Source organism: Leptonychotes weddellii, chromosome 1 (assembly GCF_054177405.1).
Source record: "Leptonychotes weddellii isolate Sample4059 chromosome 1, ASM5417740v2, whole genome shotgun sequence".
Classification (NCBI taxonomy): Eukaryota; Metazoa; Chordata; class Mammalia; order Carnivora; family Phocidae; genus Leptonychotes; species Leptonychotes weddellii.
In genome coordinates, this window is record NC_138369.1 from 47811828 (window position 1) to 47837038 (window position 25211).

Genomic DNA, 25211 nt, shown 5'->3' on the forward strand with positions numbered 1-25211 from the left:
TCTCACTGAGTCATGAAACAGTTAGTCACAGCTGGTTCGGGGTCTTGCAATGAATCAGACACAGTTCCTGCTGAGGGAGCTCTCAGTCGAGTGAAAACTTTTTAGCCCCAGAGAAAGCCCAACAACTATTAAAAGAAAAAAATTGACCTGGATTTTGCAGCTATTAAGTGGCAGAGTTGGTATTCAGACCCAAGCCTTTTTGACGCCAAAGTCTATGGTCTTTTTCTCAAGCCGTGGTGGTCCTCAGTCATGCTGGGTGCTGGGGATACAGAGACGCAGGAGAGAGGGTCCTGTCTGCAAGGATCTCAACTTCTAATGGAAAAGGGAGGCACGTGAGCCCAGACATCCTTCCCGTGGGAAGGGCTCTGCCAGGATCAGCTAAAGGGCCATGGAGCACAAAGCAAAAAAATGCATTAAAATGTGCTCTCTTCAAAGGAGGGGGTCATGTCTGTTGTGTTTACTGCTGGATCCCATACCCAGCACACTTTAATCTTCAGTGAATGTTTGATGGATGGTTGAATGAAAGAGGAAGAGACAAAGTGCCTAGGACAGAGGCAGTTAATCAGGGAAGGCTTTTCAGATGAGTTCATATTTGGGAGGACCGTGAAGGATGAGAGGCGTTGGCCAGGTGGAAAAGAGGAGAAAGGCGGAAAAGGAATAACAGGATGGAGTAACAGTCTCAAGTTTGTTTGTTTTTATTACAACCCACAGTATACACATACAATTAGAGCCTTATTATGTATAATGCCCTCTGTTATTTTCTGGTCTATTTCCATTTTGTAAATATTAGTGGCCACCCACTAATTTTTTGTGAAATGGACACAGGATTTGGGAAAAGTAGAAGCTGAAAAGGTGACTTGGAGCCAGACTGTAAAGATCTTTGGATGCTTGAGTTGATGAGTTTGGATCCTTTTCAGTTCTTGCTTCCCCTGTGAGGTCTGATCCTGCAAACTCTTTGCTCCTACTCTAGCTCTTTGAGAAACTTCCTGCTCACTCCTACCTTCTTCCTCCCCAGTTGGTTCTTTCAATCGTGCTGAGCTGGGGCTCTGCTGGGCTGTCCACACTCAGCCTTCTCGGCCTCCCCGAATCTCAGCCATGCCTTGGTTTGAAGGACTGCGCACTTCTCACTTTGGAGACCGTCCCCTCGAAAACCCATATCTGCCCACCTGAGTGCCAGCACACTCATTCAATTGCCCCTTCAATGACCACAGACACATCACCCTCAGACCTGCTTCTCCCTGTCCCATCTCTGCATTGTCCTCACCAGCCACAGTGCCTCCAGGACAGAATCTTGTCCTTGGGGATGTATCATGCTGTCTATTCCGCTTTCAAGGCAGTGCTCCAATCTGTCCACTTTTCTCCTTGCCACCTGTCACCACCCTGGTGTGGGCTGGGCCTTCCCGCCCTGCATATCTGTTGACACCTCCTGCCTCCGTGTGCTGCCCCCTTCTCTCAATTCCCTGTAACAGCTGCCATGAGCCTTCTGAAGCATGAATCTGATCGTGTGACACCCTGCTTCCCTTTATGATAAGGCCAAACCTAGTAATATGCCCTGTGTCCCCAGACTCCCCTGTTGAGTCTCATCTCTGCAAACCTCCCTACCCCCATTCCCTCTGATGCTCCATTCACCAGGCCCCTCAGACTTCCATGGGCCCCGCTTCCTCTGGCTTTGAAAACTCTGCCTGGTGAACCCCAACTCATTCCTTCTGGATCCCAGTTTAGGAACACCTCCTCCAGGAAGCCTTCTGTGACCCACCCATTTGGAGTCCTCTTCTCTGTGTCCCCACAGTCCTCTGTGCATCTCCCGCCTTGACGCCTAATACCTTCCTCTCTATTGTAGTGGCCCTGCCTCTCTTTTCCATTAGACGGGAGGCATAATTGAAGGATTAAGAGCAGATGCTGAAGTCAAAACTGCGTAGGTTCAAATCCCAATTCTGCCACGTACAGCTGTGGGAGTTTGGGATTTTATTTAATCCCTCCATGATTCGCCTTCTCCATTCTATAAGATGATGATAATTATGCTAATAATAAAAACATTAACAAAAAAGAATGGCACCTGCCTCACGGTATTGTTAGAGGATTAAATGAATCAGGGTGCTGATGACAGGGCCTGGCACATAGTAAGTGCCACCTATGTGACTGATCACCAAATCAGCCCTCAGAACAGTTGCTCCAGGAGGGCAGACACTGGATTTATTTGACCCACTGTGACATCCCAGCACTTTGCCCCAATGTCCTGGTCATGAGCATCCCCCAACATTTGTGACGTGAATCAATCCTGGGTCGAAAAGAGTGACAATGCATACAGGAAAGAGAGGACACATTTGGGTGATGCCTTGGAGGAAAACTGCTCAGAGCTAGGTGCTGACTCCATCTGAAGGTGGGGGAGGAGGAGGAGGAATACAGGAGGAAGAGCATGGCTAGGACAGACTTTGTGACTGTTCCTCCCAAGCCCTTGGCTGTTGCAGTCTCTCCCCACCACTGTCATTCATTGCTACCTCCATCCACGGGAGTGCTCCAGCCAGCCTAGGGATTACTGTTCATTCCCTTCTTCTCTCTCTCTCTTTCCTTCCCCCCTCTCAGCTGGGACCTTCCAAGTCCTGTCAGAGCTGCTTGTGACCCAGGCCTATCGTCCTCTCTTCTCCCTGCACCCCACTTCCACCTTAGTTGTTCTAGTTACAATTGCTGTGTAACAAGCACCGTCCCAAAAATAGTGGCATAAAACAATAATTTCATTATACTCACAAGTTATGGGGCTTGGGAATTTAGACAGGGCACACTGGGGATGACCACGGAAGCCCCTGTCCACAGTGCCTCAGCTGAGAAGACTGAAAGGGAGGGATGATGTGGAGGTGGGGGGTTGAAATCATCTGGAGACTCTTTCACCCACATGTCTGGCACCTGGGCCAGGATAACTCCAATGCTGAACTGGGACTGTGGACTGGGCTTCCTCACATCATGGCAGCCTCCAGACTCCTTCCTTCAGGGCTCCAGCAGGAGTGTTCCAGAAAACAAGGCAGAAGCTGCATTGCCTCTTACGACCTAGCCTGAAAGCCTTGTAGCATCACTCCTGCCACACAGAAGCCCACCCGGATTCAAGCAAGGAGAGCATGGGAGCCCACCTCTCAATGGGAGGCATGTGTGGCTGTGTTTTAAAACCACCAACATCTTGTACCTGAACCCATGGGGTATCCTCCTCTCTGGTCTGCCTGGCTCCACTTTGCCCAGCCCTACCCTTCACCCCCCACCTCCCTAGATTCTCCATGGGGCAGCCAAGGGGGAGCTTTGGAACACACACATCAGATGAGTCGCTCTTCTTCCTATCCCTCCAATGTCTTCCCACTGAACTTCCCCCGTGAAATCTAAGCTCCCTGACATGCCTACATAGCTCTGTGGGGTCTGTGAACCCCCATCTCCTCCCATCCATCCCACTGGCTTTCTTTCTCGTTCTTGAGCACAGCCCCGCATTCCCTCCTGGGGCTCATGCCCACCTCCAAGCTTCTGCATTGCTGTCCTCCCTCTTGAAATGCTGGGACCCAGGATCCTGTGTCCTTCAGGTCTCAACTCGAATGCCACCTACTCAGATCTCAAATAATCCCCGGGCACCCAATGTTGTCTCTCTCACTACTCTGTTTTATTATCTTCACCTCTCCCTGAGATGTCTGAAATTACATAATTGTTTACCTCTGGTTTGTCTCCCTCACTAGCTCCAAGAGAGAAGGTCCTGGATCCTTCTTTCCTTATATCCTTTGTGCTCACTATGATCCCTGGCACAGACATTTGTGTGATGTGAATGAAGGCATGAACAGCGGTTTTCAAGGACGATTCAAAAAAATTGTGAAGGATAGGCAGGCCTGGCGAGGTGGTGGTTAATGCGTGTGTGTGGGTGGGGCTGTTTCTAATCTGGCTCTCCCACTTTCTAGCTGGTGATTTTGGGAAAACACCTTCGCGTCTCTGAGCCTCAATTTCTTCAGCTGAGACGTGAGTCCAACAGCCGCTAGCTCCCTGGACTGGGGTGTACATCATAGGAAGGGATCTGCCCCTCTGGTCAGCTAGAACGCTCAGAGCACCGTGTTTCGGGGAGCTAGGCGGCGCTACAGCACCCGCCGCGCCCACCAGGGGTCGCCGCGAGCGCGCGCTGAACTGCCAGTCGCGCCAGGCGCCCTCGGGCGGCTCGCGAGGCCCACGTCTGGGTCCCGTGCGGGGCATCCTGGCCTCAGCCCGACTCCGACTGTCCGCTAGAAGCGGCATTCCAAAAGAGGCTGCCCTACCTGGGCACCCACCTGCCGCATCCCCTCGAATAGACCGCGGTGGGGGAGGAATATACTGAGCCAGTTATCCCCGCTCCGCGGAAGGGGGCGCCCTCCTCTGAAGCTGGGCTCGGAAGCCTGGGGAAAGGGGGAGCTCGGGTGTCACCTAACACACACACCCCCAGCTCTGAGCGCTCGGCCGGGCAGGGAGGACGAGGAGGCAAGCCAGGGCGCGGGGGTTCTCGGCTGAGCCTTGATCCTCTCAACCCCGCGGGCAGTCGCAGGGCGCCAGCTCAACCGCAACTTGCGAGTTAGCGACCCGTGGGGGTCGAGCGGACTCCCACAGCCCCCTGCCCGGCTCCGCGCCCGGGAGCCGGGAGGGGGCGCCGCGGGAGCGCGTGGGGCAAGGCGTGAGCGCGCGCTTGGAGCTGGCGGCCCTGTCCCGCGGGCGCTGGGGTGCGGGGCGGGCGCTCCGGGGAGGCGGGCGGGGGAGGGGGCGGGAGAAAGGAGGGAGGGAGGGAGGGGCGGGGGCGGGAGGCAGCAGCGCCCCCGCACTCCCCGCGCCTCACACACTTGCACCGGCCGCTCGCGCGCAGCCCGGCGTCGCCCCGCGCCGCGCTCGCTCCTCCCTCCCTCCTCCCGCTCCGTGGCTCCCGCGCTCCCGGCGAGGTTCAGGCGCCGAGCGAGCGGACGGGCGCACGGACAGACGGCCCCCGGGACGCCTCGGCCCGCGCCTCCCGGGCGGGCTATGTGGATAGCCCCGCCGGGGCCGGCCCGCGGGATCAGCACAGCCCGGCCCGCGGCCCCGGCGGCCAGCGGGGACTATGAACCGGAAAGCGCGGCGCTGCCTGGGCCACCTCTTTCTCAGCCTGGGCATGGTCTACCTCCGGATCGGGTAAGGGCCGCTCGCATCCCCTGCACGCGTGTCCCGGCAAAGTTGGCGTGGCCCGGGGAGGGGGTCGGCCGCCGGCCACCAACTTCTTCGGCCCCTCAGAGAGGCTGGGTGGGCGCGGTGCTGGAGCTGTGGGCGCACAAAGACCCCCCGCAGGCGGGCGCCCCAGGGGCGCGCACAGCTCTAGACACTGGGCAGAGGTCCGGCCATCCTGAGGATGTCTGAGTCTGGAAGCCCCCAGAACCAGAGACAACCAGTAGGGACGGTCCGGCTTGGGGGACTCAGGAGAACTAGCTGCTGCGAAGGTCAGCCTCTCCTAGGGACAGTTCTGACCCGAGCATAGGGCATAGGAACAGCAGGTCCCACAAGAACACCGGAGCCGGGAGTCAGGACGACAGCCGCTCCCAAGGAGCTCAGCCCCAAGAGCCCGAGAGGAACTCTGTACACAGAGGCGCGGGCACAGCCACTCCTGGAGACAGGGCAGTCCCCGGGTGGCAGGCGGGGCCGTTCCTTGCAACGGGGAACAGGTACCTAGAGGGAGGGACCTTCGCTGGCAAAAACACAAACCGCTGCTCAGATCCCTGACACCACCTGATTTCCAAGAACCCTCAATACTCCCAGAGCCCTTTCCCGGGCCAAGGGGACAGCGCCTCCCATTCCCAACGAACACACACAAAGGTAGGACGAGAGATGGCCCTAGACACCCAGAGAGACAAGCTCGAAGAGCCAGCGCCAGAGAGAGGCGGGCCACCCCGCCCCCTAAAACTGGGCACCGGAGTCGGCCGGCGCGCCTGCGGAGCAGCCCTCCCTGCTGCACTCCAGCATTTCCACGGAGGTGGGGCCTGGGGCGGCGCTCCGGCTGGAAAGTGGGAGGGGGCGGCTCAGGACGCGTCTTGGAGCTGCATTTGCAGGGCCAGTCACCCTTTGTACTTAGGAGATAATGCGTGTGAAGCACGGAGGGGTGGGGGTGGGGGGCTTGAGGGATTGATAGAGGTTCTGGCGCTAAAGGGCCACCTTGGCAGGTTTCACACAACCTGCTTTCCTACTCCAGGGGGGAACCTCCCCACAGCTCGGCTTTGGGGAGGGGGCAGACTGCGGGGCCTGCGGCGAGGGTGTGTGTGTGGCAGAGCCTTTGTGTTTTGCCACTACCACTCCTCCCCTTTCCCCACCCCGCGTCTCCGTAGCGGGCATTTCGCAAGTTGAACGGCCGCGGCTGCAAGCAGGTGCGCGCAGAGCGGACCAGGCGGCCGCCGGCCGCGACCGCGGACCGAGAGGCGACCGCAGGCGGAGAGGCGGCTGCGGGGCTCGCGCGCTGTCTGCCTGCGGGTGTGTTTTAAGTGTTATTGATTCATCCGCGTCTGGGTGGCTTTTCTCTTTCTCCCTGCTTTAATCTTCATCTTGGCCCGCGCCCCGCCGCCCCGCGCGCATCCAGCATTCAGGAAGCTGGTCGGGCTGATTGGCGCTGGCCGCGTGAGGCTTTTTATCTTCTTTTTAATTAGAATCGGGGCGGAGGGACTGGGGAAGGGAGAGAGAAAGGGAAAACAACAGAAAATAACCTCCCCTGGCTGCCCCGCCTGCCGGACCTCCCGCCGGCGCGCGGAGACCTCATTGGCCCCGCCGGGGCCCAGCTGCCCTGGAGGGAGGGAGGGAGCTACAGAGGGCGCTGGCCTTCAGCACCGCAGTCGCCCTTTGGGGCGGGGAGAGGTCCAGGTCAGGAAAAGGAATTGAACGGTGAATTTGGCCCGGGCCCTGCTGCTCCCTGAGCCTCGGGCTATCCATCTGTAAAATGGGCATGAGAGGTAAAGTTCCAAGGTCCTTAAGAAGCCTTCCAGCTCTCCAGATGTGCCTGGTTCCTCCCTGCTCAGGGCTGATGGCAGGGCATCTGCGCGGTATTATTTAATGTGGATAGTTCCAGTGACTCAAGCACTACCCCCCATAACAATCAAATCCAATAATAATAAAAACCACAACAGCAGCACAGTTATTGAGTACATACTAGGTGCCTGACACCTTTTAAACACTTTCCATGTTTTAACACATTTAATTTTCACAGCAACACTGTGAAATGAGGGCTAATGATCAATATCCTCATTTTAGTGATGGAAAAGCTGAAGTACAGAGAGGGGATGTAACTTGCTCAAGGCCACACAGCTAGTATGTGAAGGAAGCTTCGCTGGTACCCTAGGCCTGACCTTTTAGCTGCTAGATTATTGTTCCTCTGAATTTTTGACTCTAATATATCAATTATACTCTGTTGGGGTAGAAATTCCCTGGTGGTAAGCTAGGCATTCACAGGTTCCCCCTGACTTGTGGCCACAACATCTCTGCTTGACAATCTTTCAACATTTCAAACATTCTAGCTCTAGCCGTGTTAGACTGTCTTTCAGTGGCTGAGATGAATGAATGAGAGCTCTAGAGAGCTTTCTGTTTCAGATCAGTGACCCACTAGCCTCTAGATCTCAATCCCTGTGAGCCTCAATTTTCAGATATGTGCAAAGGGTGATTCCTGCCCACCAGGGCTGTTTAGAAAGGTCACATGTATCTCATGTTTGCAGCAACACCTGCCATACTGCCTTGGCATGGTAGGGATGCTGCAAAAGTTCACTGATGCATTCAGGGCATATTTGGGGAGGGGCACCTGCTGTGTCATATAGGTACTTACCTTGAGTGATATTTGGAAACTCCATAGTTCATCGGTTCATTCATTCATTCATTCATTCAGTAGCCATTTAGTGAACCGACAGACATCATTCCTGCCCCCAAAGAGCTCATAGTCTAATGAGAAGGACAAGTGACAAAGTGGGCACACAGAACCAAACATGTACATTAAAACATTTCAGAAGACTACAAGTAATCCAGAGAATTACATAAACAAAACAGAGACTGTGATGCAAAGTTATGAGGGGTGTGATGGGGAGGCAGGTTCCCTTAGCTGGGGTGGTCAAGGAAGATGCCCCATGAAGTCACAGGAATGATGGCAAGAAGCCAAGCCTGTGAAGCTCATGGGAGGAGAGAGATTGCAGGGAAGGGGACCAGTAAGAACAAAGGGCCGGAGGCAGGAAGAGGGCTGGTGTGAGGCAGGAGTAGAGGGAAAGAGAGTAGGACTGGTCAGTAATGTGCTTGGAGAGGAGTGGGGTCACCTCATCTCCTGCACTGTTGGTACACAGAGCCTTGCTTTAAGAAATTCCAATTCCAGAACAACTTCCTGTAGCTGAGTCCCAGGATGGAAAATGTGAGGCACTTTGCCCAGGGCTGGTTGTGACCTTCAGTAAATGGAAGCTCTTACTATTATAACCAGAGTGAGGCATCAGGGGTGAGGTCTTCTCTTTAAAAGCTCCAGATGTGTGGACCATCTTTGTGTAAAGGGAGGGCTACCTGAACCATCAGGGTTGCCATTGGAGCTTGTCTGGGGTTATCTTGATATTAGGAAATGGCCCCACCCTCGGCCAGATACCCAGGAGTCACACTGACGCCTGTCTTTCCCTCATACCCTTCCCCATCCCTCCCCTCAGCTCCACCCTTCTATCAGTCCATCAGCAAGTTGGGTCAGCTCCATCCGCAGCCACCCCTGCTGCTGCCAAGGCCAAGCCACCACCCCCTCTTGCCTGTCCCTTCTCCCTGCTCCTGCTCTGGTGCCCCGTGTTCCTCTCTCCCATGGGGCTGGAGGGATGGGATGCTGTCAGTTTCCTGCTTACAGCCTTTCAGTGCTCCCTGATGCACTTGAGAAAATTCTAGCCCTCTACAAGGTTCTCTCCTCAGACCCTCTCCCTCCCTGAGCCCTGCACCAGCTTCTGTGGGATCTTTCTGTTCCTTGGTGATCCCAGGTTGCTGCTCCCCCCCACCCCCGAGAACTTGGCATCTGCTGTTCCCTCTGCCCAAATTACTCTCCCCCAGACCTGCCCACGACTGGCTCCTAGCCATTCAGCTGCACAGCACCTCCCATCCTTGACCACCGCAGCTAAAGTGGCCCCTCTCTCTTCCCTCCCAAGCCCACCCTCTTCATTTATGGCCTCTTCACTTACTTTCCTCATAGTGCCCACCACTGTCTGAAATGGTCTATTATTCATTTGTGAAATGGGTGTAGTCTCCCTCCAGAGCTCCTGGAGGGCAGGCCCTGGCCTCTCTCCCAGCATGGTGCCTGGCACCTGATAGGTGTCCAGTATGTATCTGCACAGAGAATGAGTTAGGAAGATAGGAACCGTATGAAGAGTCAGGGGCATCCTCTAGACTGGTCATGCCTGGCGTGGGGTACACATACTCCATTGGCACGCAGAAAGAAAATACTAGACCTTCTATTTACAATTACTTTTCAAAGATATTGTTTGTAAAACAACATATACATACATACCAGAAAGTATATATAACGTGTATAGGCAGTTGCGGTTTTTTGGTTTTTTTTTAACGTGTACCCACAACCTTTCAGGGCAACTGCTGCAGGAAACTTTGGAGTTACCATCCCCTTGCTTGCCTTTGCAGAGTTATCACATAGACACGATTCCTAAACAATATTGGGTTTTAGTTTGCATGATTTAAAATTTCATCTCAATTGAACTCTACCATAAATCCGAAGGCAACTTGCTTTGTGCAAAATGTTGTATTTGTGATATATGTCATCTTTTTTTGTGTGTATCTTAAAAGAAAATCAAGGCTCACTAATATTGAATATATATACTACACAAGTACTGATATGGAATACAAAATGAATAAATGTGGGTTTGGGGTACAGTATCAAAAAAGTTGGGAGACCTCTGCTGGGAGCAACAGGGGGGGTAGGGGTGTAGGGGGAGTAGGGACAACAGCATCAGACACCCTGGGAGAGCCTGTAAGCCATGCCCCCCACCTTGCTGGACTAACACTCCATTTCTCTGTGTCCCCTGCTCCAGTGGCTTCTCCTCGGTGGTAGCTCTGGGCGCGAGCATCATCTGTAACAAGATCCCGGGCCTGGCTCCCAGACAGCGGGCGATCTGCCAGAGCCGACCCGACGCCATCATCATCATAGGAGAAGGCTCACAAATGGGCCTCGACGAGTGTCAGTTTCAGTTCCGCAATGGCCGCTGGAACTGCTCAGCACTGGGGGAGCGCACCGTCTTCGGGAAGGAGCTCAAAGTGGGTATGTGCTCACCCAGACAACTTATGCAAGGTCTTAGAGGCTATGGGAGACCAGAATACCCTCAGGATCCCTCTGTGACCCTCTCACCTGCCCCATGCTGGAATGCTACCCTGTATGGGATCTGCGGGTGTCATGACTTGAATCAGTTCTCCTGGGGAAGGTCAGATCTCTAATTTGAATCCAGACCACTCCAACCATTTATGGCAAAGTTGAAAATCAGCAACCAGTGGCCTAAATGCTAATTGACTGATATAGCACTGATGTTTCTTAAATTGAAGTCCAATTAAAAAAATAACATTTCTACCTAGAAGTATGAATTTTTGGCTTCTTTTTAAAAATAGGCAGATCTACTGATAACTTACATATGTGCCTCCATAGTTATAGTGGGGTCAAGCTGAGAATGAAGCTTCCTTTAAGATGGAGTCACTGCCACAGTCCCTACCACTCCCTATTATCGCCCAGTCCCCATTTATGACTCACCAGGCCACTGTGGGCATTTGAATTTGCAACCCCTATCTTGTGGGAATTGTGTGTTGCTCGGACATGCATACATGGGCGTGCGTCCATGTGTGTTTGTGTGTGTGTGTGTGTGTGTGTGCGCACACACACACCCAGAGATACACACACAAACATGCACAAAGTATCAGGTCACACTTTTGGTTTTTAAAGCAACTATGAGGAAAACCTGGTGGAAAGGGGGTTGGTCATTGGGAGGCCTCAATATTTATGGAAAAGGCCATGATAATGTGTCCTGCTTGTGTGTGTCTGGACTGGGGGGCCGGGAAGTCCGCATGCCTGCTGCCAAGCTGTGAACTTCCCTGAAAATAAGTCTGCCTCAGGTCTCTTTGGGCTGGAGTGGTTCACCCGGCCTGCTGAACTGCTCTAAAAGCACCCCTGAGTTCTCTCTCTCCCTCAGCCCCAGCATCAGTAAATTCAGTGGATATTGAAAAGATCCACCCCAAATCCAGCCATTTCTCCGTGTCTCCTTACTTCCTCCCCCTCAGGTCACACAGATGGCGCCTCTGGGCTCCCTGGCGCCCCCATCATCCTGCTGCCCCCTGGCTATTCTGCAAACCGTCCTGCAGGCAGGGTCCTCCTTTGTAAATGAAAATCAGATCATGTCATTTCCCTGCTTAAAACTCCGTGGAGGCTTCCTCTCATTTTTAAAGTGCTGCTGACCTCTGCCCCCATCTGCTCCCATCTTCCCCCTCCCCCCTGCCCACCCAGGCTTGTCTTTTTTCCCAAACACACCACACTGGGTCCTGCCCTGGGGCCCCAGCACTACACATTCCTTCTGCCTCAGATCCTTTCTCACAGTTAGCACCCCAGAGTCCCCCATTCTCTGTGCACATCTCTCCCTCACGGCCTTCGGGTCTCTGGGCCTCCCTTGATCACCGGGGTCTAAAGCCCCCTCCTATCACGAAGCTCCAGCCCATCAGCCAAGCACTTGGCACTGTGACTCATTCTTCACCCCTTGGGAATGCCAGCTCCATGAGAGTTGGGGCTCCCCGTCACACTCACCACTGGATGTTTCCTTCCTCCTTCTTGGTCATCTCGGTCCTGAGCAGGTCTTGTTTGATCACCATCTTCTGTAGGCATCTGCTTACTCACGCCTGAGGGAGACAGACCCCAGCTTCATGGTGAGGTTGGCAGGGAGCGTGGCAGCCTCCTCTTATAGAACTTCTCTTTACATGCGTGCCCTTTCTGACATCTTCGTGGTTAGAATTTTGCCTTGTACCACCTGCCCTTCCTTCTCCCTCTTCCAGCCTCGGGGCTGACTTTTCAGGTGGAGAATGGGGGCCCAGAGAGAGGGCGGGGCTGCCCTGGCTCACACGGGAAGGTGGCATCAACGCTGAGTCCAATTTAGGTCCTGAAATTCCCATCCTGTGAGCCTTCTGTTGGCATCCATGGTTTTTCAGCCTTCTCTTGCTCACATCCCCAGTCCCCTGTCCCTGGGACCCAGGTCTGGGCTCTGGCATTACTTTAAACTTGTACGTTGCTGACATATGAGATGTTACAGATGAGGAAACAGGCTCAGAAGGGACTGGTTTGAGGTCAGTGAAAGTGAGTGACAGGGTGTCCTAGGACTGGGTTGATGCAGCCTTGGAACAGCCTGCAGCCTTGGAGAACCAGACCATAGCCTGGCATTATAATAGTGCATGCTGGGGTGCAGTGGAGGGCTATGGGGCCAGGAGCCCCTGCTGTCCAGCAGCCCTCCCAGCTGACCAGAGTTGTAGAATCGAGGGAATCTATTGCACGTCAAGTGGCCTCAGGGAATCCAAGCAAAGAGAGGAGCCTAAGAAAACCTGGGGCATAGCAATGCTAGGGCAATAGGTCTACAGGCCTGGAAGTGAGTGGGAGCCAGGGCCAGGAGGTGTATGGCATCAATCTGAGCAGTTTGAACTCAAACTAGGTGGTGGGAGCAATTGGAGAATTTTGAGCAAAGGCCTAGCTGCCAAAGTAAGGTCATACTGTATGAAACAGCCACTATTTAATGATTTTTGACCTGCAAAAATGACAACATCATATGATCCAGCCTAATAGTAATTTTGGACGTCTCATTAAAGGGTGGCTATAAAATTCATTCGTTTATTTATGTCATTCATTAACTATACATTCACCAAATATTTACTGAGTGCCCACCATGGCTGGAGGCTGCTGTTGCAGCCTGTTTGGTCAAGAAAGGCCTCTGGATTCATAAGGGAGGTGAGCCACGGGCATGTCTGGGGAAGGGCATGTTGGGCAAAGAGGATGGATGTGCAAAGGCCCCCGGGCAGGAACATGTTTGGCAGTTTGAGGACCAGTGAGAGGGCTGGTGTAGCTGAAGTACAGCAAGCAGGGGGAAGAGGAAGTCTCAGAGGTCAGAGAAGAAGCCAGGAGCTGGACGGTGTGACGTCTGTCAGGCCAAGTCAGGGATTTGGGTTTTCCTCCAGTGAATGGAGAGCGAGGGAATGACAGGATCTGACTTTGGATCTAGCAGCCTTGCTCTAGCTCCCAGGAATAGAATGAACTATGGAAGGGCCAGGGGCCAGTCTTCTGGGCAGGAGGTGACACTGGCTATGGCCTGAGAGATAGCAGTGCAGATCTGCTTTGGCAGTGATGCTGAGGATGAAGGGGGACTGATGACCTGAAGGCCAGTTAGGAAGGAGGTACCCTGGCCTGGAACCTGAAAGGTGGTGGCGATGGAGCCGAGGACAAGGAGGTGCAGATGAGACCCCCAAGGGTCTGAGAAGTCACTTTCCCTCTGAGCCTTGGTTTCCTCATGTGTAAACATATCCTCTTGAGGACACCAAGAAGCAAGCTTCAGATCTCGGCTCCCGGGCTCTTCCTTAGTGCCCTCAGTGCTCTTGCCCTTATAGGATTGCCTCTTCCTGGCAATGACCAACCAGCAAGGCTGCCTTGTAGGTGAGGCATCAAGAGTGTAGTCTTTGAGTTTGGGAGGAGCTCTGACCATCAAGGCCACACTCTGGATGGCAGGAAACATCGCCCCCCCCCACCCCCAACCCCCTACTTCTACTTACATTTCATTGGCCAGAATTCAGTCACATAACCTCGCCTAGCTGCAAGGGAAGCTGGGAAGTGTAGTCTTTTATTCAGAGTAGCTCTGAGACCAGCTCAGAGTCTGTGACTGAGGAGGAAGGGGAAAGTTGACATTGGGGTGGTGGGTAGCTGCCCTTGGCATAGTTATCCATCTCATGCTGAGACCCGAAGGCTCATCTTCTCCTGCCTCCTCAGCCTCCGCTCTGGTCTCCGGTTCTGTGTTTCATGGCTCTGTCTCCCCTCCTGAATGTTCTAGATTTTACTGTCTAGATCTCAGGAGAAGGCCATGGACATGTACCAGACAAAGGCCTCTTGGATGCTAGAAACTGAAACCCAGTCCAAGCCCTCTCAGGCAAAAAGGGGAATTTATGTCTGCTTAAGTCATTGCAAAGTCAGGGATGGTGCTGACTTTTGGAATGGCTTCTGCCAACCCCAGACCTGCTTCTTGGGGTGGCGGGATGGCTCTGAAAGTGCCAGAACCACAACTTCCAGGTTCTAAATTTGCAAGAAAGAGCATTAGCCTTTCTCTGGGGGCCCCTACAGAAGTCCTAAGGTTCATCCCGACTGGATCAGCTAACAGGGCTTGACTTTGGGTCATGTGTCCATCCCAAACCAATCACAGTGGTCAAGGGCAGCAGTGCTTTTGTTGGCCAGACCTGGGAGCCCCACCTAGACCATGTCTAATGGGAGAGGGCCTGCTCACGAGAAGCTTGGGCTTCTCTAACAAAGAACCACAGGCTGGGCAGCTTAGACAAAATGCTTCTTTTCTCACAGTTCTGGAGGCCAGAACTCCAAGATCAAGGTGTCAGCAGGTTTGATTTTTTCCGAGGCCTCTCTCCTTGGCCTGCAGATGGCCACCTTCTCCCTGTGTCCTTACATGGTCTTTCCCCTGTGCATGCCCTTGTTGTCTCTGTGTCCTAATCTCCTCTGCTTACAAAGACACCAGTCAGATTGGATTAGGACCCACCGTAATGGCCTCATTTCAACTTAATCACTGCTTTACAGGTCATACCTCCAAATACATAATGTCCCTTGTCACAGTCTGAAACACTGGGGGTTAGGGTTGCAACATATGAAGGGGGGGTAATGAGCAACCAGAGAGCAGAATGGCTCTGTGCTTCAGGAAAAGGCATACAAGATGTGGTGGGTGCTCAGAGGTGAAACTCCAAGGTGCGAGAAGTGGGCTAGACAATAGAGATGGCCCTTGATCCAGGTCTTAAAGGGTAGGAAGAATGGGGCAACGACATGGATGTTGGATTGCTAAGAGGATCTTGAACAGGTCTCTGCAGCCTCAGGAGGCAGGGGGTCAGTAGTCTCAGATGAGATTGCAGGCCAGCTCTTCAGGGGTCTTAAATGCCAGGGATTATTAGAATGTGGTGTATGGCTCCACATCAGCTTTATCACCTGCTACCCATTGTGGCCCTTGGAGGCTTGAGAAGGCATTCAGCCCCCTTCAGCCTTTTCCTTTTCTTAAATAACACAATGAACTGCCCTTGAATCCACCACCCAACACAAAAACTAGAAAAAGAATGGATAATTTACACCTGCTCCTGTGACCATCCCTTATGCACCCCCTGCCTCTCCCTCCCGAGCCACGCTTTCTCTATCCTGAATCTTGGGTTTCCCATTCCTTGCTTATGTCTGTTTTATCATATTGATATAGTCCCCAGAAGTAAATTATTTGGTTTAGTTGTATTTAATTTTATAAAGAAAAGACATCACCCTATATGCAATCTTTTGGATTTACTTTTGTCACTCGCTAGCGATAAAAGCCATTTATGTTGTTCCGTCAGCATAGACTGAGGTCTATGCTCCCACGCTTTTGGTTGTGGGGCATCTGGGACGCCTCTAAACCTTTGCTGTCACACTGACAGCACAGGCCTCTTTGTGCACGTTTCCTGGCGCCTATGTGTGCGTGTTTCTCTTCGGTGTATACGGAGGAATGGAATTCATGGTCACAGGGTATGAATGTCAACCTGATTTCCACAGTGACTGTGCCAAGTGCCACTCCTGCCAGCCAGCAGCGTTGATCCGTAGCTTCTCCGACACTTGGCATTATTCAGACTTCATTTTTGCCTAGGGAACAGGTATAAAATGCTTTCTCACCGCTGTCTTGATTTGCATTCCCCTGAGAAGTGATTCAGGTGAACTCTCTTCCTATATTTACTGGCTGTACATGTTTACTCTTCTGTGAGTTGCCTGTTCATGCTTTTTGCCCATTTTCCCATCCAGTTGTGTGTTCTTCCCTCAGGTTTGGCCATCGTGGTTGTAGTACTGAGTCATGGTGCAGGGAAGGGAGCCTGGATCAGGAAGCACCCCAGGGGTGGTGGCTCATGTGGAGTTTCACTCTCCTGCCTTTTGTCTTTTCATTGAGGATCCATAGGGGCTGGGCACTGTGACAGCCCTTCCTCACATATAACCTCATCCGTCCCCACAAAAGGAGGTCTGTCTACCTCCATCTTGGGCTCTGAGCGAGGCAGAGTCTGACCAAATTCACATGGCTGTTTTGTGGCAGAGCTGAGATGGGTAGTGAGTTCCCTGCTGCTGGAAGATTCTTCTGTTTTTGTGAGCCTGCCAGATTTCAGATTCTCCAAGCTGACAAGTATTTGAGAACCTTGTCTTGTTGTGTGGGCCATGTGGCAGCCAAGTGAGCATTGGTATCAAAGTCACACGGCCAGGTTTCCATCCCAGTCCCACCACTAGGACTCTGAGAGAGTACCTCACCTTTCCTATCTCAGTCTGCCCATCTGCAGAATGGGGGAGTCACATGACCCACCTTGCCAGGTGCCAGCATTGTGCGGGATTTAAGACCCTGGCACCTGTAGATTAGGGCCATCAGAAAGCATCCCTTCACCCCTCCCAGGAGGCTCACATGCCCATCTTAGATGAAGATGAGCTCAAGGAATTGGGGATGTATGCACTAGATTTTATTCTTGGTGCAGTAGAGTGGGGAGATGTAGAGAAAAATGGGGAGATGCTATAGGTGAAATTGCTAATCCGAGCTCACCATTTTGACTCTACCTATGAAATGTGTCTGCCAGTCTGTCCACTTCTCACCACCTCCACCAGCACCTCCTGTTCAAAACCTCCATCTTTAGAGAATTGTTGCCCAGACAGCTACATCAGCCTCCTCATGCACCCCCACCTCCCCAACCACACAGCCATCCAGCATAGCATCTTCCTAGCATTGTTCTGATCATGGCAGCCCCCTGTGTAAAATCCTGTTGTGGTTTCCTATTCGTCTGGGAATAAAATATGGACAGGTCCCCTGGTCCTTTACAGACCTCAGTGATCTGCACCCAGACCCCATATCACTCCATCTCCATTCCATCTCTACCCCAAACCCTCTGCCTTTCTCTTGACCCCTCAAGCATGCCAAAGCCCTTTCCACCTCCAGGCCTTTGCCCTGGCTTGTCGCCTCTGCCTGGATGCTCTCCTGTCCTTCCATTCCTGGCTCACGTGTCACCTCCCCAGAGAAGCCTTCAGGACACCCCTGTGTAGCATAGACCGCCCATCCCTATCTGCCCCTTACCTTGCCGGATTTTTCATATCACTTCACTACCCCAGGGCATATTCTCTATTTGTTCATTTGTGCAGCACTGTGTGACAATTTTCAGCCCTGAGGCCACCTTCTTGGTTCTTTTCCTAGCTTCCCCATTTTCTAGCTCCGGACCTTGACCAGACAGCAATGATGATAGTGTCTGTTCCATAGGCTGTGTCCCATAGGTTGAGATCATTTATTCCCCACGAAGCATTCAGAACTGTGCCTGGCACACAGGGTGTGTTCCGGAAATCATAGTTGTGGGTGTTGCTGTCATCTATCTCTTGGACCGGAAGGCAGCTCTGTGAGGAAGCAGAGGCCTCTGACACAGCACCTGGCACATGGAGGGCATGGTGACCACAGATGGGCACAGAGGCTGTGGGGTCTTCCCTGGGTACTGGGTACCTGCCCCTAACTCCCTCTGGAGCAGGACATGGAGAAGAAGGGTGAGAGGGAGAAGCTTCCAAGACATAGCAGGTAACCTGCCTATGCCAGCATTATGCAGGTCTTCACTCAGATGCCACCTCCTCTAGGAAGCCTTCCTTGACCATCAAGGTTGGTCACCCCATGCTGATGTCTTTACAGCACTTACCATTCTCAGAAGTGACATTGCTCCCTTTTGCAAGGATGTGTCCAATATCAGTCTTCTCCCTGACCATGGGGGTGTCCATGGAACCCAGGCCTGTCAATCGTCTTCTCCCGGGGCAACCCCAGGGCCTGGCACACAGTAGGTGCTCAGGAAATACATGAAGCAATGCACCACCCTGAAGCTCCTCTCTACCCTGTGCGCCAGCAGTAGCTCTGAGCCCCTGAGGACAAGGCCTGGGTCTTATTTCTCTTCTGACTCCCAGGTCTGGGTTGTACCACGCTCACGGGAAGCACTCTGTTCCCTCCGTTGTGTGAGTGAATGCTTTTCATTCTGATCCCGATACAAGACTGAGCATTCATTCCTGCACATTTTTGATTTTAACCCATTTTAGCCTGGCATTCTGTTGGTTCTCCTTTCCACCTTTGCATTGGCTTCAAATGGGATACAAAAGCTGATTAGGTCAAGGCCTAGGGAAGACCCCTTCCTCACAGCATGATTTGAGAGGACTTGTTCCCAGGGTCTGTTCGGCAGAACGGTAGGGTCCACTCCCTCCCTCCCTCTCTCCCTCCCTCTTCTCTCCCTCCCTCCCTCCTGCAGCAGCTTCTCTGGAGAAACATAGTGGGGTTTGTTGGATGATAAATTGGGGAACTCAGAATGCTATGCTCCCTGCTCAAGGTTAGCCAGAATGCCCACCCGCATATTAAAGGCTCTGAAAAGTCTTATAGACAGGAGAGCAGCTTGACTAGGCTTCCCCTGGAGGGTCCATTCATTTCTGACCTTGGACTCAGTGACCATCTGGTGGAGCTGCTCTTCAGAGGCCCCCACACCAAAACACACCACCACTCTGGAGACTCTCACAGATTGACCATGCTCCTAACGTGGGTTTGGAACGAACCAGGAATTGACCTAGGTGTATTCACTCACCACATCCTCCATCTTTCCAGCAGAGACACGTCCTAGTTCTGACATTAGCATGCACAGTGAAACATATTCGAGTCAGCATTACCCTTGAAAGTCCCTTAAATCAGCCACAAAATTCAGAATACCTGGTTTTCTACCGTAAAACATTCATATGAATATATAATGTATAGGTAGTAATGCACAGTATAGAAGGAAGAGTATGCGTCTAAATTATAAGTATACATGTTATAGTTCTTTTGTTTTTTGATTCCACATATAAGTGAGATCATACACAGTCTTTCTCTGTCTGACTTAGTTCACTGAGCATAGTGTCTTCAAAGTCCATCTGTGTTGTCACAAATGGCAAGAGTTCCTTCTTTTTTATGGCTGGATAATATCCCATTATCTATCACATTTTCTTTATCCATTAATATACACTTAATGTACAATGTATCCATTGATGTACACTTAAGTTGTTTTCACATCTTGGCTTTTGTAAATAATGCTGCAGTGAACATAAGAGTGCAGGTCTCTTTCCAAAGAACGATTTCGTTTTCTTTGGGTATGTATCCAGAAGTGGGATTGCTGGATCATATGGTCATTCTATTTTTAACTTTTTGAGGAAGCTCCATACTCTCTTCCATAGTGGCTACACAAATTTACATTCCCACGCATACAGTATTTTCACTTATTTTCCTCTAGGGGCTTTTGGTTGAATTCATATAATTTAAATGCTCATGGGATCACAGACCACAAGCGCCCCCTGCCCCACCGTGTGTCCACCCATTCATTCATTTATCTGTCCTGCAGATATTTCCTAGAATCTTCTGGGTGGTAGACTGATGAATCAGCCACAGGTTCTGCCCTCAGGGTGCTCACAGTTTGGTGGGGACAGGCAGTGAGGCCGGGGCTGAAATGTGCTCTGGCATCTGATAGGAGAGGAGAGGGCAGTGGGCAGAGGAGCAGGCAGGCTGTAGGTGGGCTGGTCCACAACCGAGGGAGGGAAGGCTGTGGCAGGGGAGAAGCCACAAAGAGAGGCTTGCAGGTGTGACCCAGCCCAGAGCCAGGGTATCCGGAGTGGCCCAGGCTCCCTGGGCTCTAGGATGTGGGGTAGGGAGTGCAGAAAGGGGCTGCAGAGAGAGGTGGACATGTATCAGTCCGGCAGGGCTTTGCCTGGGAGGGGAGCTGTCAGAAGAATTTCTTTCCCGTGTCAGGGGAGAGACAGGATGTGGGAAGATAATCACATTCTTAGCACATATAGAAATTTGCAATGTCCCCAGCATCATTGTCAACAAAGAAATGGTGATTTCCCACCGTGTGCTCCTGGGGATGGCTGCATTCTTTTCCAGATACTCACGACCTCCTGTTTGGTACTCCCCCGCCGGAATTTTTCCAGGGATGGGCACAGATGACCTAGGATTCGGGCCCAGGGAGGAGAGTACCACCCTCCTGTGTCTGCAAACCGGCTGACTTGGAAGCATTGCTGGACTTCCGCTCCAGTGGCATTTGTCACCACTTCTTGAGAGCTTGGTCACTTGAGCAGCTCCCCCTCTCTCCCTGGGGTGACCTGCTGGGCCTTGGATCCCTCCTCTGGGAATCCGCGCCTCACACAAATGGCTCCGTCTTTTTACCTGTTTCAGGCAGTGGAAGAGACTGGAGCGCATGTGTGGTGAGCTAATGACTGCTTGGAGGGATGGATTCGAAGGCTTTCCAGGGAGTGAGAGAGACCGAAGCAAGGGGCGGGCCAGCCCCACTTTCTCTCTGCCCTTTCTTAACAATACACCATCTTGCCCAAGCGAAAGACCTATTCTTTCCCGAGTCTTGCTTAGGACGCAGCTAACAAAGGACTTTTTGTCTCGTTTGCATTTTTTCTGCAAGCCTCCGTTCATCCTGGGTTTTAGCTCTCCTGACGCTATTCTTTGAGATGAGTCTTTTGTTCTCTTTCCAGCTTTCATATGGTGGACAGACAGACACACACTCACACGCTCACACGCTTTTACACGCACTGTCATTCATTCGTCAATTGTGGAGGCTTCGCAGAGAAACAATCCAGCTCCCCACAACCTAGTGGGAAGAGACAGAATTCAGTTCAGCACGAAGTAAGGAAAGTGAAGGCACCGGGCCACAAGCAGAGGGAAGGGACATCAAGAAGGTCCCTCAGAGAGGGGACACTGGAGCTGCGCCCTGAAGGATAGGGTTAACCAAGCATGCATCTCGGAAGAGCTACGGTTTATTGATCCCTTACCTGGTGTGGACCGAGTCTGTTGTGTGCTTTGGTTTTTCCACCAACCAAACAACCTGAGAAGGTCATCGTATTCCCAGTTTGCAAAGGAAGAAACTAAGGTCTAGGGAGGTCAATTAACTCACCCGAGGTCCTACCACTGGCCAGTGGGGCCAGGATTCGAACCCAGGGCCTTCAGAGCCCTGCTTCTGACCACTGGGCTACATTGCCCGTCAGCAGGCAGGTAGGAAGAAGGGCACGTCCAGGCTGAGGGAACAGCATGCACAAAGGCATGGAAGCAGGAGGGACGGATGCTGACCCTTTGTGGACGGTCAGTGGTGTGTGTGGCTTTGCCCAGTCAGAAGAGAGACCCGTGGTTGGAACCGAGACAGGGGAGAACCATGGGCCTATTACCTTAACCAGCCTGAGCCCAGACAGGTACTCCCTATACCCCCAATTCTTCCGATTGTTCCTCGAGAGGCTCTCTGCTTCCTCTGGATGGAGATAGCCAGCTGTGGCATTCTGAGCCCAGAAGGGCTGTGAGCCGCCATGCCACGGGACTGGCAAAAGCAACCTTTTTCCATCTGTATATTTTCCAAATCATCATATATTTCAGCTCGTGTCACTGCAGATTGCTCACTCTCTGACCCACTGGCTTTAAATAGCAAAAGAAAAAAAAAATACAATGCACTTTGTGGTTTCCAGTAAGATACCGTAAATACACCCAGATAATATTCCGGTGCAAGCCATTTACAGCGATTGCACAGGGCGGTGGAATGGAATCTTTCGGGCAGGCTTGCTCATCAGTTTATTTCCTCTGTACCCGCTGGAATCGTTATGGAGCTGGGCTGTGTGGAGGGCATTAGCCAGGCTCCCCATTTTCTCCTTGGTGATAACACGGTTCTTTACTGAGCACCTTCTCGGGGTCTGGGCTCTTTACCCAGAGGTTGCACTGACTCCTCACAGCAACTTGGCAGTGTCCTCCTCGTGGTTCCCATTTCACAGATGGGCAAGCTGAGGTTCAGGGAGGCAGAGTCCTTGCTCAGGGTCACCCAGCTGAATGAGGAGTAGAGAGGAGGGACAGACAAGTTCCATCTTTTCCAAGTTCTGAGCTGAAGCCAGCCACCTGGGCTTCTGGAAGGAAAATTTACCTGCACTGAGAATTAAGGAGGATGGGATGGAGGTGAGAGTGGGGACCCCATGCTGGGAGCCAGGAGAGCCTAGTTCTAGTCCCGCTGGTCTCACTGAGTCACTGATGACCTTGGGCAAGTCTCCTGGTCTCCATGAACCCATCATTCCAAGAGGAACCCATAGGCTTTATGTCTGTGGCTCTGGGAGTCTATTCTCTGATTCTGGGGACATGTGAGGCCTCTGTGCAGGGCAGGATGGTGGAGCCAGCTTCAGCTCCCCTGTGCCCCTGACTCACCTGCTTCTGCCACTGGCTAGACCACGGCGGGGTCATCACATGGGCCACCCCTGGGCCTGGAACCCTCTCTCCCCACAGAGAGAGCTGCATGGCTGCTCTCTGAGCTCTAAAGTCACCACCCCAGGTGCCCCCTGCTCCCAGCACTGCCCTGTTCGATGTTTTTCAGAGTCCTCAGCTGCCACTGAGTGATGTGATCTTGCTGTCTGTCCCCCTACGAAGGCAAGGTCATGTCTGAATCTCTCCTCTCGGTGGCCCAGCCCCCAGCACAGTGCCTGGCCCCTAGTAGGTGCTCAAGAAATATCTGTGGAGTGAAGACAGGGCACATGGCCTGGTCAAGGAGGTTTGATGGAGGTTCTTCCTCTGCTCATGGGTAGGAGGGACAGATGGGCGGTCCAGGCAGAGAGGGGGTAGGTCTGTTCTTGGAGGGCACATGGCACATGGCAATGGCCAAGCCCAGTGTGGACTGCTCACTGGCTTCCTGTGGAGACCCAAGAAAGAGCCTGGGCTGGAGTCAGTAGGCCTGAATGGGCATCATGACCTTGGGGAAGGAGAGTGGGTTAGACTCTGGAGCGGAGCAATTTGGGTTTAAATCCTAGCAGGTTGCATCACCTCTCTGGCCTTAGTTTCCCCATATGTAAAATGGAGACGGTAATGGTCCACACTTCATAGGGCAGTTGCCAGGATTGAGTTGATCTATATATTGAGTGCTTAGGGAAGAACCTCGAAAATAGTAAGCATTTTATGACTTTGCTTATTATGAACTGTGCCATTGGGCATAGTCTCTGCAGCAATAAAACAGATATCCTAGACACACTCTTGCGGATGTCTCATAAGAGACAAGCAAGGTGGCATTCGGGAAATTACCCAACTGGAGGGGCTTCCTCAGGCAACTGAGACAGGGGCTGTGCTGGGAGTCCCGAGCATGGTCAGGGTCTAGAGCAGTCCCCCAGAGTGGCTGGAGACAGCAGGTGACTTCCAAGTTTGCATCCTGGTTCTGCCTGGGCAAGTCCCTTTTCTGAGCCTCAAAATAAGGAGTTGTTACTCATCTGGGATGGGTGCAGAAGGCACGAAGGGATGGAGTGTAACATAGCCTCTCAACCTGAGAGTCTGAGGTTTTAAGATTTGGGGACCCTTGGGGCACCTGGGTGGCTCAGTCAGTTAAGTGTCTGCCTTCTGCTCAGGTCATGTTCCTGGGATCCTGGGATTGAGCTCCACTTCGGACTCCCTGCTCACTGGGGAGTCTGCTTCTCCCTCTTCCTCTGCCCCCCACTCGTTCTTGTTCTCTCTCTCAAATAATTTTTTTTTAATTAAAAAAAAAGATTTGGGGGTCCTTTTCTACCTTCTTCCTGCCATCAAAACCTATTCTTGGCTTAGCAAGCCATCTGATTTCAATGGTCTTATAAATTATTTGTTGATATGTTTTAACTGATAAGTGAATGGCATCTCTTGACAGAAATAAAGGCATTTTGATAAGCATCCATGCCTTAAGCCAAAGGAATCTCTGTTACCTGTGGGCTTTCAGATGCCGCGAGGAGCCAGGAAGGGAGGTGGGTGGGACTGAGAAAGGACACTTGGGCCTGGAGTCCCAGTTCTGGCCAGTTTGGAGGTGGGTGGCCTCAATGAATCATGTCTACCTCTCAGAGTCTTGGTCTCCTCATCTGTCATACTGTGGAGAATGGTGCCTACCAATGGGGCTTTTGGGAGATACCACAGATAGCCAAGTGTGGGTCTGGCCCATAGTAGGTGCTCAGCATCCTTCTCCCCCCACCTCAAACCCCCCACAACCCCCCACCTCTCAGCCTCTGGCTAACTCTGCGGATACCCAGGGGGAAGTAGGCTGAAAGGACCGAGTTCACCACTGCTCCCCTCTGCCTGTCAGACCCTCTCTGAACCTCACCTGGGGTGGTTTTCCTAAGGAATAGGTGAACATATTTTTCCGAAGTGCCTTGCAGGGAACCTGGCAAATAAGCCCTAAATAAAGGTCATGTGGTTCTTGGCCACTCTTTGGAGCCTTCATTGATTCATCCATTTATCCATCCATCCATCCATCCATCCATCCATCCATCCATTCATGCAACAGAATTTACCGAGTACCTACTATGTGTCGGGCTCCAGGGACCCAGTGGGGAACATGACAGAGTGCTTGCCTTCAAGGAAATGATATTCCAGCCGGAGTGGTAGGTGTGTGAGGAACAGACGACCAACAGATAAATCTAAAATGGCAGGAGGGCTGTGGAGAAAACTAGATCAAGGGGTGGAGGGAGTTTCTGTACCTCTCGACGGTGTGCCTGTAAGTTCCTCAATTATAATCACTGTAACACTCACTAGCGTTATTTAAGCACCAGCTAAGTGCTAGGTGGTATATATTTCTTCCTACAGAGCAGGTGATACTAACAGACATGGACATGGAGGGGCAGAGAGGTTAAGTGACTTGCCCAAGGTCATCCAGCTTCCGGCAGGGTGGCAGCTGGAATGCAGGCCTGCTCATTCATTCATCCCTCACACCTTGTGGTGGGAGCTGTAAAAAAAGTAAGCAAGACAGACATTGGTCCCTGTCCTCTTGTGACCCTGAAGCATGGCTGAGCAGACAGACAGACTGGGCTGGATCAGCCCCTTGCACTTACCTCTGTGGGAGGCTGTCTTGTCCTCCAGGGCATCATGGAGCACCATGAGGCAAAATGGGACTCGGAAGTAATAATAACAAAAACAACCACGGTGGTTGGCATTTCCTGAACCCTTACT

At 52.3% G+C, this 25211-nt stretch overlaps 1 protein-coding gene across 1 annotated transcript in view; it reads left to right on the plus strand.

Moving 5' to 3' along the window:
- The first annotated feature begins 4918 nt into the window (after positions 1–4918).
- The window catches only part of WNT7A (Wnt family member 7A), a 63087-nt gene continuing 42794 nt past the window's right edge, over positions 4919–25211 (plus strand). The window contains exons 1-2 of the mRNA XM_081822778.1: positions 4919–5145; positions 10026–10252. Of these exons, the coding sequence (XP_081678904.1) occupies positions 5075–5145; positions 10026–10252 (298 nt within the window). The 5' untranslated portion in view covers positions 4919–5074. The remainder of the gene's footprint in view (positions 5146–10025; positions 10253–25211) is intronic.